This window comes from Chiloscyllium plagiosum, chromosome 13 (assembly GCF_004010195.1).
Source record: "Chiloscyllium plagiosum isolate BGI_BamShark_2017 chromosome 13, ASM401019v2, whole genome shotgun sequence".
NCBI lineage: Eukaryota > Metazoa > Chordata > Chondrichthyes > Orectolobiformes > Hemiscylliidae > Chiloscyllium > Chiloscyllium plagiosum.
The window spans coordinates 67,454,363-67,470,767 of NC_057722.1; the positions used below are offsets into that span (position 1 = coordinate 67,454,363).

At 44.3% G+C, this 16,405-nt stretch overlaps 1 protein-coding gene across 3 annotated transcripts in view; it reads left to right on the plus strand.

Annotated features, from left to right (window-relative positions):
- Window positions 1-1,054: 1,054 nt before the first annotated feature.
- The window catches only part of hltf (helicase-like transcription factor), a 76,335-nt gene continuing 60,984 nt past the window's right edge, over window positions 1,055-16,405 (plus strand). The window contains exons 1-7 of one of the 3 annotated variants that reach the window (XM_043702687.1): window positions 1,055-1,263; window positions 2,673-2,901; window positions 5,275-5,441; window positions 7,871-8,007; window positions 10,651-10,763; window positions 12,021-12,095; window positions 15,941-16,132. In XM_043702687.1, the coding sequence (XP_043558622.1) occupies window positions 2,674-2,901; window positions 5,275-5,441; window positions 7,871-8,007; window positions 10,651-10,763; window positions 12,021-12,095; window positions 15,941-16,132 (912 nt within the window). In that variant the 5' untranslated portion in view covers window positions 1,055-1,263; window position 2,673. The remainder of the gene's footprint in view (window positions 1,264-2,672; window positions 2,902-5,274; window positions 5,442-7,870; window positions 8,008-10,650; window positions 10,764-12,020; window positions 12,096-15,940; window positions 16,133-16,405) is intronic. The other 2 variants (XM_043702689.1, XM_043702688.1) reach the window with 2 other exon arrangements.

Consider the following 16,405-nt stretch of genomic DNA (forward strand, 5'->3'; position numbering starts at 1 on the left):
TGAGTCAGGGGGTTCTTGTGCCACAATGATAATGTACTTACCTCTTAGTTAGGGGGTTCTTGTAGCACAATGATAATGTCCCTATCTCTGAGTTAGGGGATTCTTGTAGCACAATAATAATGTTCTTGTTTCTGAGTCAGGGGGTTCTCGTGCCACAATGATAATGTACTTACCTCTGAGTTAGGGGGTTCTTGTAGCACAATTGTAATGTCCCTACCTCTGAGTTAGGGGGTTCTTGTAGCAGAACAGTAAAATCTCTATCTCTGAGTCAAGTCCCAGGGGTATGCAATAAAGTATCTAAACAGATTAGATTAGATTAGATTACAGTGTGGAAACAGGCCCTTTGGCCCAACAAGTTCACACCGACCCGCCGAAGCCAAACCCACCCATACCCCTATATTTACCCCTTACCTAACACTACAGGCAATTTAGTATGGCCAATTCACCTGATCCTGCACATCTTTGGATGGTGGGAGGAAACCGGAGCACCCGGAGGAAACCCACGCAGACACGGGGAGAACGTGCAAACTCCACACAGTCAGTCGCCTGTGGCGGGAATTGATTCGGGTCTCTGGTGCTGTGAGGCAGCAGTGCTAACCACTGTGCCACCGTGCCGCCCCTGCGGTTCCTCATCAACCTGTTCAGAGCTATCTTCATCTCTTTGGCACAGGTCGGACTTGAACCCAGGCCTCTGGCTCAGATGTGGAGGTGCTGGTGTTGGTTTGGGGAGGACAAAGTCACAAGTCACCAGATTATAGTCCAACAGGTTTATCAGAAATCACAGGCTTTGAGAGCACTGCCCCTTGGTCGGGTGAAGTCAGGAGCAGCGCTCTGAGAGCTCGTGATTTCAATTGGACGTGAACCTGGTGTCATGTGACTTCTCTAACCTTGACCTGGTCCAGAGGTGGGGACATTATCACTGCAGCACCAGTACAAACAGCACCAGCCTGTCTTTATGAATGGACGGGATCGGTAGCTGGTCAGCTGCCACAATGTATCGAGTGGTTGTATCTCGTCCCTGGGTGAGAGTCCCACCCGCCGCTCGCTCTGATACGCTGCTGCCTGGCGAGGGGCCGCTCTGATTGGCCGGGAGCCGTGTCAATCAGCAAGAACCGCGCAAGCCGAGGCGAAAGCGAAAGGAGCTGGGATTGTGGAGTGGACGGGCTTGATGTTGTGGCCTTTCTTTTTAAAAGAAACACACCTTTTTTGCAAGTCACTGACAGGAGGGAAGATTTGATTTTGTGCTGAAGATTATTTGCAGAGGTAGAATAAAGCTTTTCTGTGCGCGTTGCGGTTTAAGAGCAGCAAATAAAAAAAAAGTGGAGAAGGCTTTAATGCAGAGCTCTGCACAAAACCCAGAGCCCTGGCTAGAAATGCAGTGCTGGAAGCTCAAAGCAGCCTGCCTTGGCATCATGCTGTCTTATTTTTGCTTAAAAGGTTTGTAATCCCGGGTAAATGTCAAAAGCAGGGGCTGGCTGCAGGCGGAATGGAAAGAATGACTCACCAACAGCAAGCCGTGTTTTGGGGGCCTGATATAGGCAGCCACAGTCAATGGGAGATTTGGTTGTGTTTTTTTTCGAGTGCATGACAACATTTTCCAGTTTAAAAAAAAACACCCACCAACACAGCGTTCATCGTCACCCTCAGCCTCGAAATGTTGTTTTTTCATCACGAGTCTTTTACTCCAGCCTGTAATCTGCATCAAATCCAGGCGTTGGGTCAAAGATACAAATCTAAAGGGAACAAAATATATTGTTCAGGGAGGTCTCTGCACCTCGTTGCTAAGAGTATGCAAATCTGCTAAAGTTATCGGGTCTGCTTAGTGAAAAATAGCCAAGTAAACTTGTGCTAAGTGGTCATGGGTTTGTGGTAATTGCTGCACACCTGCATAACTTTTCCGTGCCCAGGTATACGAGGGACAAGTAAGACTGCCTGGCTAAAGGGGTTTTATCTGCAGGATATCATGCTATATCAAAATAAGGGCTGTGCAATCTTTGTAACTCTTCTGCATGCTAAATTCTACATGCCATTATGGAGATGGATCACTGCTTTCTCTTTTCAGATACTGCCAGATCTATTGAGTTTCTCCAGCAATTTCTGTTTATTACATCTATGTGCTGATTGCGTTTTAATCCTGCTAGAGTGCGTGGGTGACGTTTTCTTACTTGAAGTGCTAATTTTGAACTGCTGAATTTCATCCCACCAGAAGTATTGCATAGATTTTTTTTCCCTCCCTTTGCTTTTTTCTTGGACAGTCAGAAGTCACATGACACCAGGTTTGCATGAAATCTCAAACTTTCGGAGCCCAGCAACGTTTATTTTTTCTCTTGTGAAATATAAAATGCTTTGTGCTTCCAGATGAAGTGGGACCTGGGACTAACTCTCATTGTCAGATTGGTACCATCATTTGCTGATTACAGTGCATCTTGAGAGATGTTATTTAATGAAGCATCATGCTCCAATAATGGGACAGTTAAAAAGTAAACTTGTGCTGGACTTTGTTTCTGTAATCTCGCAATAATCTTGTAATCTTCTGTCATTCTTAAGAACTGAGAGTTTGTGATGGGTGCAGCAACAAGAATTTGCTAGCCTTCATGGATGGATGAGTTTGAAGTTCTGAGAGTTTAAATATTGTTAAGGTTATAAAACATGGTTTTCTTTTGTTTCTGCAGCATGCTGTTCTGGCGCAACTGGTCTAGTTCCCAGTATTTGGGTGGACGATCTGCATCTCAGTTTTCGGATGGCAGCTTTCTTTTTGCTCCAGATCCTGAAGAATCATTATCTCAGATGATAAACCGCACGTTAACAGATGACACTGCGTCACCAGATGAAGATCTGGATTCTGTTTTATTTGGAAACCTACGTGGGAATGTGGTTGGGATGCGTTATTATACAGGAGTGGTAAGACTTGTCTTTCCAATCCGGTGTAATATTAACTTGCTGCGTTTAAATCTTCAATTTGCCATGTCCACAATTACCTATTTATTATTGACTTAAACATAGAGAATAAAAAGCATAGTGCACCTCCCATACTAAAAAGACCTAAGTTGTTTCATGGGAATATTGTAAAGATACTGAGCAATTTTGGGGCAGATGACCAAAGTCAGAGCAGTAGATTTGAAGGAGTGTCTCAATGGATGAAAGTGAAGAAAGGTAGTGGGCAGGTCAGTGACGGAATTTCTGAATTTGGAACCGTGATAATTAAAGACACTTCCACCGAATGTGAAATTGAGGGGCAGAGGGACTCTGGTATACAGTGGTAGTGTCCTCATCTCTGGTTGAGGCGACCCAGGTTCAAGCCCCACAGGTTGCATTTTGAGTCCACACCAACCCTCCCATGTGCTGAATGGCCTGCTTCCATATTGTAGGGATACCACGATTGCTCCAGAACACTAACATGTCTGAGTAAGTTAATTAAAACAAAAGTATCATCAATTAAAATTTGGGGGTTCAAGAGGACCGAATTGGATGAGTGTTGTTATCTAAGGGTTGTGGGGTTGGAGTTGATGGTAGGGATAGAATGATGCCAGGTCACAGATGGATATTGAGAACCGGGAAAATAATTTTTCAGTGGAGGCATCGTTTGGTCCAAAGCCAGTGCTTCCTGGGGTAATGGATTAATAGGACTTTGTATGAATAAGGTCAAGGGTAGCAGAGTTTTGGACAAAATCAACTAGAATGTGAGAGGCCAGCTAGGAGTATGTTGGAAAATTCAAGACCAGGAGTAACCACAATGAAGAGGGAGTTAGCAGCACGAGAGTAGAAATGGGATCAAAGTCACATTTCACAGGTGGATGTAGGTGGTCCTAATGATTATGTGGACAAGTGGCTGAGATGAATTCAGGATGAATTCTGTCCAGCTGGATTGCACAATTTTTTTTAGTCTTGGGCACTTGCCAGGGAGAAGGATGGAACAAAGCAAGGGAGCAGAGTTTGTGGAGGGGACCAAAGAGGGTGGCTTCAGCCTTCCCAATATTTAACTGGAGTTCGTGAAAGACACTGCTTATTACTGACAGTATTCCAAATAAATTGAAGGTGTTGTGCCTTTGGAAAAGTCAATGGGCTCAGCAGTGCAGTTTAAAATCTACAGTTTATTGTTTGTGACCAATCTTGCTGATCTGATCTCTGCTTTGTATTCTTTGGAACAGGGTCTGTCTACCCTTTTTTTTTAAAGACCATGATCTATCCATTTACTTACCTTTGGTCCATACCTCTGACTTTTTATATCACCGTCTAAACATTCAATTCATATTCCTTAAATTTCTCCTGTTTGTTTGTGTGAGAAGAGTGGCGTGGGGGAGCAAGACAGGAAAATGCTTCCTGATTTTACACCTCACATTTTTACTGTGCTCCCTGTACTCCCTTCCCAGAGGGAATCGCCACTCTTTATCTACTCTTTAAAATTAAAAATCGCTTTATCATTTTTAAGCAGCTCGTATCCGCTTGCTCGCAACTTTGCTAAACTCTCAGAAATACAAACCGAGTTTGTGAATTGCCTTCCTAATTTAACTCAAGTGAAGTGTCGTTCTGGTTAATCTGCCTGGGCAGGTTTGTATCTTCCTGAGATAGTGTCTCAGTGTTTCTGATGAGGTCTGAGGATTGGTCTGATCATCTGAAGCACCATTTCCTTTACTTTTAAATTTCAACCACGTTGCAGTGAAAAGACCAGCATTTTTTTTATTAATTGATTACTTTTTTCTCTGTGTTCACTGAGAAGAATTGATCAGGACTTTGCTGTTCTGTGGAGCAAAGACATCTGATTAAAAACACTGAAACATCGATGAAGCACAATTCTTGTACATGAACTAAGCAGCCTCGATTTTATAATCAGCATTTCTTGTGAATGCTGCCCATGCCCCATGTAAATGGCTTACAGCCACTCACTAAAATAGGTTGATTGGAAAAATCTGGGTGGTGGAATTCTATTTCAAAACTATTAAGGAACGATGATGTGCAGGTACCGGTGTTGGATTGGGGTGGACAAGGTCACAAATCACACAACACCAGGTTATAGTCCTGCAGGTTTATTTGAAATCACAAACTTTCAGAGCGCTGCTCCTTCATGTCATGAGATGCCTTCATGACTTCATGTCATGAGATGCCACCTACTTCGGGAGCAGTTGGGACTTGAACCCTGGTCTCCTGGCCCCAAGGTAGGCGCACTACTACTAATCCTCAGAAGTCCTGGGACTTGCTTTGCAAGCAATGTGGTTAAGTGCTGGTAACTGTCCAAAACTGCCATTTCAGTAACACTTCTTTTAAACTTTGCGTTAGGTGAGCAACAATGAAATGGTTGCCCTTCAGCGAGAACCAAACAACCCATACGACAGAAATGCAGTCCAAGTAAATAATGTGAATGGTATTCAGGTGGGACATATCAAACGGGAACTGGCAGCTCCTCTGGCCTTTATCCTGGATAACAGACTTGCCAGAGTTGAAGGGTGAGTCAACATGTTCGGTTCTGAGCTATTGCAATGCCAAGAATTAAAAATCTCTCAACACCAGGATATAGTCCAACAAGTTTATTTGGAAGTACAGATACACAATCCTTTATCCGAAATCCTTGGGGCCAATTGTTTCTCGAAATTTTGAATTTTTCAGATTTCAGAATAAATGACATTTTCACAGTGAAATTTAAAAAAAAAAAAAGACCTAACAGCAGATGCACATGTGAATAGTACGAGTACTGAGACTCCGTTAACGCCTGCCCGTGCTGGGCCACGCTGCCACATTGTATCTTAGTGACGTGGTTTGAGTGGGTGTAGAGTTGGGTCACCTGTTCACATGCCAAAATGACATTCCAAACTCTACAAAAAAAATTTTGGATTTCGGATAAAGGATTGTGTATCTCTACAAGCTTACGGAGAGTTGCCCTTTTGTCAGTTAGCTAGTGGGGCAGAATCGTAGGACATAGAATTTACAGTAAAAGATCAAAGTGTCATACCACTGATGTGATGTGTTGAACGAACCTAGATTGCTGTTCAGTCTCTAATCACTTAGAATGGGTTGCAGGTTTCATTTATGTTAATTCCAGAGCTTCTTTCAAATTGCAGAACCAAGACAACGTTCAGTTTTATATACTTCGTGTCATCTTGGCTCAGACAATACATTAAAGGTGTGAGGTTGGAGTCTGTCTGTATCCCAATCTTGAGTCGGACTGGTTCTGTTTCCAAAGTAAGAGTTAATAAAATATCACAGACCGACTGCCTACAGATTGTGTGCTTTTTGAACAACATGGAATGTATCTGCAAATACAAATCCATAGTAATGCCAAATGACGTGTTTGAGTGAATGTTTTGCAAATTCTGGTTAATGTGCTGCATTGAGCTTGAAATGTTAGTTAGAACTTCTACTATCAAAGCTATGGAAGGAAGATGACTAATGTATGTTGCTTGATTTGGAACTTGTAGGTGCAGATAATTACTAAAGTAAGCAATTGTGATCCTCCACATGTGTGGTACACCAGCACGCTGCATTGTGAGTTATTAGATATTGGCAAGCCCAGGATTTGCAATTACAGGCTCGATATAAACTTCCTTTTTCACATATTTCCAGCTTGACTCCAATTGTTACCTTTCTTGCTTTTAGTCCAAAGGAAATGGGTTCTGGACTTTGCCATCTCATTGAGGCTGATCTCTGAGTTCAGGGTGTGCTGTACTGTTGTCGTGACTATACTTTGGGTGAAATCTTAAACCTGTTTGCTATTTTACATGGACATTTCAAGCTCCTATTTAAAGAGGATTGCTTTCTTGCACGGTACGGCCAATATTACTCCCTCAATTAACAACAGCAAAATGTAACTTGTCATTTATCACATATTTATGGAATCTTTCTGTGTCAGCTGTGATTTCCTGCATAACAGCTTTGACCAAACTTCATGAGTGCACCTTGTAAAATGCTTATGAACAGCTTGAGAAACATGCAAAGATGCTTTCTTTAAACAACGCAAAAATATTCCCCAAATATTTTCTTTCTGCTGCGTGCAATGACATGATAAACACGTGGTTTGAATCAGTGCTTCTGAGGAAGTCATTTGTCAACATTTCTTACACCTCTTTCTGCAGCAGCTACTGTAAGGTTAGTCAGCAGCCTCAGAAATGCAATGTTTTCGCCTTCCTTAGCAACCATCTATTGTGGCTCTCTGAGTAAAGCTGCTAATTCTGAGCGGCTTTGTTAATGAGGCCAAGGGGATGTAATTATGGGCAAAATCTACTGGAATTTAACAGGGAAGAGTTAAAGGGACAGGAAAAACATACAGCAAGGTCTCCCGGGGAGGGGGAGAAAAAGACCAAAGTGAAGGTTGCGGGGGGGGGGTGGGGGTGTTGGTGATCTTTGGTGGAAGGGAAAAAGGATTCATAACTAATTGGTGGAATGATTATTTAAAATGCATCTAAGAAAATTGGCCTGCTTAAAACAGATTCCTGATTTGCTCTTTGTTCTTGTGCTGCCAGAGATCAATTTGAATTAATAAGTTGGTGTAGGTCAGAGACTGGCGGTAAAGAGCCTGAGGTAGCATTGTTTGGGTACCTAAAGAGAACAGGGGCTTGTGGTTCAAGCAGGGCTCATTTTTCTCGATCAGGTTGAGAAACATTTGAGGTCTTATATCGCAGTGGTGGTTCGAGGAGACTAAGCATGACCTGACTGCACTGTGGCCGCGCCATGTCATGCTAATGCCCCTTGCTCTTTAGGTACCAGGTCAGAAGTGGATCTAGTGATCTTTCGGAACTGTAACCGCAGCAATGGGTTTGCCAGCAGTTTTGCGTTTCTTTCCTCAAGTCTCGAAGCCTCTACACGGTTTCAGTTGTCCACCGTGCCAGTGTGGGAACAAGGAAGAGTGCTGCTGGAGAACTGTCTGTATTTCTTTCTCAAGCAGGGTGGTTCCTTACGGTGCCAACAACGTGTTCACCATGCCAGTGCAACTTTCGTTCTGGGGTAGAGAAGAAAACCGTGACACTGTTCTGGAAAGGTTAAAGAGACACGGGTTTAAACTGGCACCTCCCACAAAAGGTAAATACAGATTAACCGATGTCGAGAGCCACTTTTTGTTTTTAAATTGAGAAAAAGAACATGTAGTTTAGCTATTTTGGGTTTGATGACATAACTCTTTGCCTTTTCCAATCTCACTGCCTTTAAAGTAGAGGGAGGTGATGGCCCAGTGACACTATCGCTAGGCTGTTCCTCTAGAGACCCAGATAACGTTCTGGGGACCCGGCTTTGAATCCTTCCACAGCAGATAACATCTGGAAGTAGGATTCTAATGATGACCGTGCATCCATTGTTGGTCGATGGAGAAACCCATCGGGTTCACTCGCATCCTTTAGGAAAACAAACTGCCATCCTTCCCTGGTCTGGCCTACCTATGACTCCAGACCCACAGCAGTGTGGTTGACTCTTAACTACCCTCTGGGCAATTAAGGATGGATAATAAATGCTGGCCCAGCCAGTGAGGCCCTCATCCTCTGAGTTTTTAAAAAGTACCGTTGGCAGCAAGCATTTAGTGTGGGGCAAGAGGACAGCATGCAAATGAGCTAATTTCGGTCAAAACACCGGCATCATGGATTCGATGAGAACTCTTTGCCCCGTAATGAAGACTCTTTTACCCCCTCTCAGTACTGCTTCCATTCACAGTGGAGTGCCTCCTATCACTAAGTCACATCTTGCTGTTATTTTGTACTCCTGGTCCCTTCTTCCTCTGATGTGGATGTGCTGGTGTAGGACTGGGATGGACAAAGAAGTCACATGCCACTGGTTCTGGGCGGCGTGGTGACTCAGTGGTTAGCACTGCTGCCTCACAGCACCAGCATCCCAGGTTCGAGTCCAGCCTCTGGCGACTGTCTGTGTGGAGTTTGCACATTCTCCCCGTGTCTGTGTGGATTTTCTCCAGCTGTTCCAGTTTCCTCCCACAGTCCAAAGATGTGCAGGTCAGGTGAATTGGCCACACTAAATTGCCCATAGTGTTAGGTGCAATAGTCAGAGGGAAATGGGTCTGGGTAGGTTACTCTTCGAAGGGTCGGTGTGGACTGGTTGGGCCGAACGGCCTGTTTCCACACTAGATAATCTAATCTAATATTCCCGAAGGTTTATTTGACATCACCAGCTTTTGCAACCTCGCTCCTTCATCAGATGACCTGGTGATGGGGCAGTGCTCCGGAGGCTTGTGATGTCAAATAAACCTGTTGGACAGCAGCCTGGTGTCATGTGACTACTGGCTTCTCCCTTGTTGCCCTAATTGTGTTTCTTAAGGTGGTATTTGCCTTCTGAGTTCCATCCACAGCCTTGTGACTTTCATTCTTGACTAGGAAAAAAGAAAAAAACAAAGTACGTTTCTGAAGCATCTTTGAGGGTACCCAAAGTACTTTGCAGCCAGTGGAAGTAGTTTTTCAAGTCTGCCCCCTCTGATGTACATTAGGAAATGTGCCAGCATTTGTGAGCAAAGGAGCTTTGCAGAAGCAGCAATTAATTAACTGAGCAAATGACTTGCTTCAAATAGATAAGTAATACATGTGACACTGTAGAAAATCCCTCTTGCCCTTCTTGGAAGAGTGCAATGGGATCTCTTGCTTCCCTTTCAAGAAGCACTGTAAAATATTCAAAGACCACATCCTCAGATTATATCATTTCCGAAGACAAGCCTTGAAAGGGTTCAGAAAGCATTTACAAGGATGTTGCTAGGGTTGGAGGGTTTGAGTTATCAGGAGAGGCTGAGTAGGCTGGGGCTGTTTTCCCTGGAGCGTCAGAGGCTGAGGGGGTGACCTTATAGAGGTTTACAAAATCATGAGGGGCATGGATAGGATAAATAGACAAGGTATGTTTCCCTGGGTTGGGGGAGTTCAGAACTAGAGGGTGAGAGGGAAAATATTTAAAAGGGACCTCAGGGGGCAACTTTCTCAGAGGGTGGTGCGTGTATAGAATGAGCTGCCAAAGGAAGTGGTGGAGGCTGGTACAATGACTATTTAAAAGGCATCTGGATGGGTATATGAATAGGAAGCGTTTAGTGGGATATGGACCAAGCGCTAGAAAATGGGACTAGATTAATTTAGGATATCTGGTTGTCATGGACGAGTTGGACTCGCGTCAGATTCTGTGCTGTATGTCTCTGTTAATATGTCTCTGATAACTCTGTTTCTCTCTCTCTTCGGGCTGCCAGACCTGCTGAATTTCTCCAGCATTCGTCTCAGATTTCCAGCATGCTCTGTATTTTACCTCCCAACAATATGTTGTTTCCTCGGCACCATGCTGATGGATTGAGCTAGATTTTAGTCTCAGAGGCGACCATGTATTCGGCAATCGTCTTGACTCTTGCTTCCAATAAACCTTCATTGTGATTATTCCCGTACGTGGATCGGCCTTATCACTGGTTCGAGAAGCTTCAGCCATCTCGCTTGAACTTCCTTTCTACGTAACGTCCCATTCAATCCATCTTCCACCTTCAAAAGCACCCGGTCAGTCCCCTTCTGCAGTTTAGATCATTACTGCAGAGTGTGACCTCTGTTATATAACTGTGAGAGTGGCACTCGACTGAAGCAGTTTGTAAACCTGTACACTGTCATAAAACGTAAGTTGCAATATAATTGATAAAGCCGATGATACGGACACTGTTGTATTTGGTTGGTCTGAATCAGTCTCATTCATATAGCACTTTGGCTGGAGGTTCTCTTTTAGGTGGTGGGATTGCTGAGGCATGGTCTGGAATGGGATCAGCAAGACCGGGTCCCAGTTACAAAGCTCCTGTGCACACTGCTGTGCAGATGACAGTGGAACAGGTAAAGTATTTTGTTAACTCCTTAGCTAGTAATCATGATGTCGTAATTATGAGTAAGTCAGCTTTATAAGACAGTACCAGGGTTTAGTAGATGCATTGTGCAGTGGGCTGTTGAGTTCAATAGACTCTGGGTGTATGGTTCCTCAGGCACAGGGTACCTTGGTGCTTTGATCAATCCTTGTGTTCCTGGATAATAAGTGTCAGTAAGTTTTCTGCACCCTTAAACTTGAGAGGGCGCAGAAAAGATTTACAAGGATGTTGCCAGGGTTGGAGGGTTGAGTTCTAGAGAGAGAGTGAATCGGCAGGGGCTATTTTCTCTGGAGCATTGGAAGCTAGGGGTGACCATATAGAAGTTTTTATAACATTATGAACGGCATGGATAGGATGAATAGCCAAGGCCTTTGTCCCACAGTAGAGGAATCCAAAACTGGAGCGGCATAGGTTTAAGGGTGAGAGCGGAAAGATCTAAAAGGGATCCAAAGGGCAACTTTTTTACAGAGGATGGTGTGTGTACGGAATGAATTGCCAGAGGAAGTGAGTAGAGGAATCCAAAACTGGAGCGGCATAGGTTTAAGGGTGAGAGCGGAAAGATCTAAAAGGGATCCAAAGGGCAACTTTTTTTACAGAGGATGGTGTGTGTATGGAATGAATTGCCAGAGGAAGTGGTGGAGGCTGGTACAATGACAACATTTAAAAGGCATCTGGATAGGTATGTGACTATGAAGAGATTAGAGGGATATGGGCCAAATGCTGGCAAATGGGACTAGATGAATTTAGAATATCTGGTTGGCATGGACGAGTTGGATCAAATGGTCTGTTTCCGTTGCTGTACATCTCTGATGTCCTCGTCCCCAGCTCGGTATTAATGGCCCCTTTACGTCAAGGGTCCAAGGATAAAATAGATACTTGGTAAAATTTGAGAACCAAGGTCTCTTTTTCTACCTTCAGTTGATCTTGTGTGACATAGAACCACGGAAAATAGGAGCAGGAGTAGGCCATTCAGCCCTTCGGGCCTGCTCCACCATCCAGTAAGATCCTGGCTGATCATCCAACTCAGTTCCCTGTTCCCACTTTCTTCCCGAACCCTTTGATTCTTTTAGCCTGAAAAAATTTAGATTAAATTTAAACTTAAAGATTATAGTTTATATTTCATAGCTTTCTGTACTTGTACAAGTGTCAAAAGTAGTACAGTTCTATCCCTATTGAAGCTAGTTTGCTTTTCTCTCAGAAGTGCAATGACAGATTTTTATTCTTGCAGCTCAAGAATGAATTTGACAAAATATTTGAAGATCTGAAAGAACATGACAAGACTCGGGAAATGGAACCAGCTAAGGTCAGATACACGAGTATTGCACTGTTGCTTTTGGACAAAATTACGAGTCCGAGATGGTCAACAGATGAGCTAACAGGGAATTCGGGAATGAGCAGCATGTCAACAGTGATGTTAGGTTCTGGAGTTACAGGATTTTAACCCAAAGTGAAGGAATATTCATTGCATTTCCAAGTCAGGATAGAGGGGAATGTGCAGGTGTTCCCATGTCTCGTTCCTCGGGCACAGGGTACCTTGGTGCTTTGATCACTGGTCTCGTTCTTCTAGATGGTTGTGGTGTGGGTTTGGAAGATTTCACAGAATAGAATCCCTACAGTGTGGAAACAGGCCCTTTGGCCCAACACTAACCTTCTAAAGAACCAGACCTGTTCCCCTACCTTATTACTCTACATGTACCCCTGACTACACATCCCTGAACACTGTGGGTAATTTAGCTCTGGAAACTGGAGCACCCGGAGGGAACCCATGCAGACACTAGGAGAACGTGCAAACTCCACATAGACAGTAGCTCGAGGCTGGAATCGAGCCCGGGTCCCTGATGCTATGAGGCAGCGGTGCTAACCACTGGGCCACCGTGCCACCTCATGCCTTAGGTTCTGCCTGAGGAGCTTTGATGAGTTATTGCAGTGCATCTTGTAGATGGTACGTACTGCTGCTACTGTGTTTCCTGACTCACTGGGGTAACGTGTTGTAAATTGAACCCCATTATACCCATGGTCATCACAACAACTAAAGATTTTAAGAGAAATGTGCAAAATGCCCAAACTAGCTGATTTTCAGATTGAGGATGGTTGAAAGCATGGACCAGGCCTCTGTATTTAACAGGAAATGATTATTTATTACAAATCATCAGATTCTAACTGTAGGTAAGCAATTAAACTAAAGTAAGCAAACTCTACCAATCAAAACTGTAAATCCCTAATAAACTTCCCCTTTTCACATACACCGACACAGGGCATAGGGAAAACAGGGAAAGCATGTCTGTAGTCTTTGTTCACAAAATCTGTTGGAGTTGATTCTTCTTAATCTGAAGCTTTCGCCTTGAACTTTCTTTTTCCAAATATCTCCACCGGTTTGCAAGCGACACAGAGTGGCTGCCTCTCACGTATCCGTTCAATGTCCCAACTGAGTTGACGGAAAAGCAGACTGGCCTTCTTCAGGTTTAGTGTCTTCCTGCAGAGAACTCAATGTGTTTTTGGCTGCTGCACATCTTCTGATCTGACAAAACCTCTCTCTGTCCTCCTCATAGCACAAGCTATTCAGCTAAATGGCACCCTTGTTGTTGGTAGCCAGAGGATGTTTGTCATTCGTTTGTGGACTAAACACCAATTACCAATCAGCTTCACTTGTAAGCGACTCTAGGGCTCCAGTTTGTCTGCATGTTGCTGGAAGCCACCGGGTTCATAAAAGGTTTCAAATGCCTTGCGTTAAACCATGCAGCCATCTTTGTAAATCTCTGGGTTTCAAACCGGTTCTTTCTCATTTCAGTCCGCAATTTAAAAGAACAGCACAAAAATTAAAAGACATGACCTTGACATGTTTGTCAGTGGCGCAAGAATTGAATTTCTTTGGTGCATCTTGTAGATAGTCTTACTGAGTGTCGGTAGTGGAATGACTAGATGCTTGTGGATGCTTTGCCAGTCACGTCAGCTGCTTTGACCTACATGGTGTCAAGCTTCTTGCATGTTGTTGGAACTGCACCCATGCAGACCAATGGAGAGAGTTCCATTCTACTCCTGACTTGGAGATGATTGTCAGGCCCTGGGGAATCAGGAAATGAATTACTTGGTGTAGGTTTCCTTGCCTTGGACCTGTGGTTGTAACTACTGTGTATTTATATGGCTGGTCCAGTTCAATTTCTGGTCAGTGGTACCGTTGGTTGGGTGTTCAGTAGTGATAAAGCTATTCAATGTCAAAGGGGTGATGGCTAAATTTTCTCCACAAAGCCCTGCCTACCATCTGGAGGGTGGAAGGCAGATGTGTGATGGGTGGATGGGTGCAGCCCCAACAACACTCTAGAAGCTCGATATCATCCAGGATAAAGCCCGCTTAATTCGCATCACATCCCACAAGCACTCAGTCCTTCCACCACCAACACTCAGTAGGAGCAGTATGCAGCATCTGCAGGATGTGCCGTAGAAATTTATCCAAAGGCTCCTCAGACAGTACTTTCTAAATCCACAAGCATCTAGAAGGACAAACCAGCAATATAGGGGAGCGCCACCACCAGCAAGTTCCTCTTCCAAGCCATTCTCTATCCTGACTTGGCAATGTGTCACAGTGCCTTTAGTATCAAAGGTTTAAAATCCTGAAATTCTCACATTTTGAGTCTACCTGCAGCACATGGATTGTGGTCGCTCGAGAAGGCAGCTCACCACCACCACCTCAGGGGGAGCTAGGAATGGGTGAGAAATGTTGCCACATCCCATGAGTCAATTAAAAATGATGTAGACCTGGCTTTAACCTGTCATCTGACAGGCAGCACCAGCAACAGAGTTTTACATGAAGTACAGCAACACAATATTTATGTAGATTATGATTTGGGGTATAAATTAATGACTTTGTTATTTGGAGACTAGGGTTGAGTCTGACATCTTCTTGACTTTTGTTGATGGGTTTTAAGATTGAAAACTGCAAGTCCTGTAGGTAGGTGGCTGCAGACCTGAGAAGGGGATGATACATTAGTAAGTTTCTGAACTCTCCATCCGACTGAACTAGAAGACACTAAACTGATTTTGCTCCTGGTAATTGGCTTGTCTTTTCATGGAGGAAGAATGTTTAGGTAAGATCATGCAGAGAGTTCACAATCATACAATACAGAAGAGGCCATTTGGCCCATCGAGTCTGTACTGCTAAAACTGCACTAATTTTACAATTTCCCACTAGTTCTAATTGTGGCATACAAAATTCTCCTTTTGTGTAGGTCGTTCTGCTATAATATGACAGTTGTGTTCCTCTGCAACCTTGGGCTGTAGAAAGTTGTGCTGTACGAGATCGCTAATAGAAAATTGCAATACCTGTTCAGTAGAAAGTTTGCATTATCCAAACAGCTTCCACAATTTGTCAGTCGTGTTATAGCCAGTTCGCACTGATGAGACATGCATTATAGCAGAACGGCCTGTCGTTTGTCTTTGGGATTCTTGCACTTGCTATTTTCAGCCAATGTTTGATTTCCCATGTGGACATATTAGGACCCATTTTACAGTCAACGCAGGGAGTGTTTGGCGGAAATTTGCAGAATCACTCGGGCACCTTTTCTATCTGTGCAGTGTGGAAAACTGGATGCAAGGGTCCTGTGACTTCCTCAGGAAGTGCTGCTGACTTTGACCGCCCTCTGAACGGATTCAGCATCTTGAGTGGCCGGGAGTTTTGAATGTTTGGGGCTGCAAGTGTGAGTTAGTGCTTCAAGAGTCACAAAGGTATCCTTGAGCGGCATGGTGGCTCTCCGTGCTTAGCGCTGCTAACTCACAGTACGAGGGACCCGGGTCCATTTCCAGCCTCTGGTGACTGTGTGCAAGCTCCACAGACATTCTCCCCGTGTCTGCTTGAGTTTCGTCCGGATGCTCCGGTTTCCTCCTGCAGTCCAAAGATGTGCAGGTGAGGTGAATTGGCCATACTAAATTGCCCGTAGTTTTCAGGGATGTGTAAGTTAGGTGCATTCGTCAGGGGTAAATATGGAATAATAGAGTAGGGGAATGGGCCTGGGTGGGTTACTCTTCTGAGGGTCAGTGTGGACTTGTTGGGCCGAAGGGCCTGTTTCCACACTGTAGGGGTTCTATGATTCTCTCTCCTGACCCACTGATAGGTTCTTTGTTACAATTCCAATGACTTGCTTTTTGTGTTGCCAGGCTGTTTGCACTCCCTTGCTCCCTCACCAGAAGCAGGCCCTGGCTTGGATGGTACTGCGAGAGAATAATGCAGACCTACCTCCGTTCTGGGAGCAGAGGAACGGCATGTATTATAACCTGCTGACAAATTTCGCAGAGAAGGAGAGACCCGAAAATGTTCGTGGAGGAATCCTGGCTGACGACATGGGCTTGGTAACTATAGCTTTGTCAATATAACTTTTGGGCCTGCAAGGTTTTTAGTTATTATCCTGTACATCACGTACCAAAGAAAAGCAACAGACAGCTCCCCCGGTTGACAGAAGGCCTCGGAACGGAACACCTCATCTTCCGCCTTGGAATGCTTCTACCCCAGAGCATCAATGGGGACTTCACCAGTTTCCTCATTTTCGCTCCCCCCCTCCGTTCCACCCTCACCCCTGACCTATCACCTCCATCCCCACCCCCATTCACCCATTGTACTCCTTG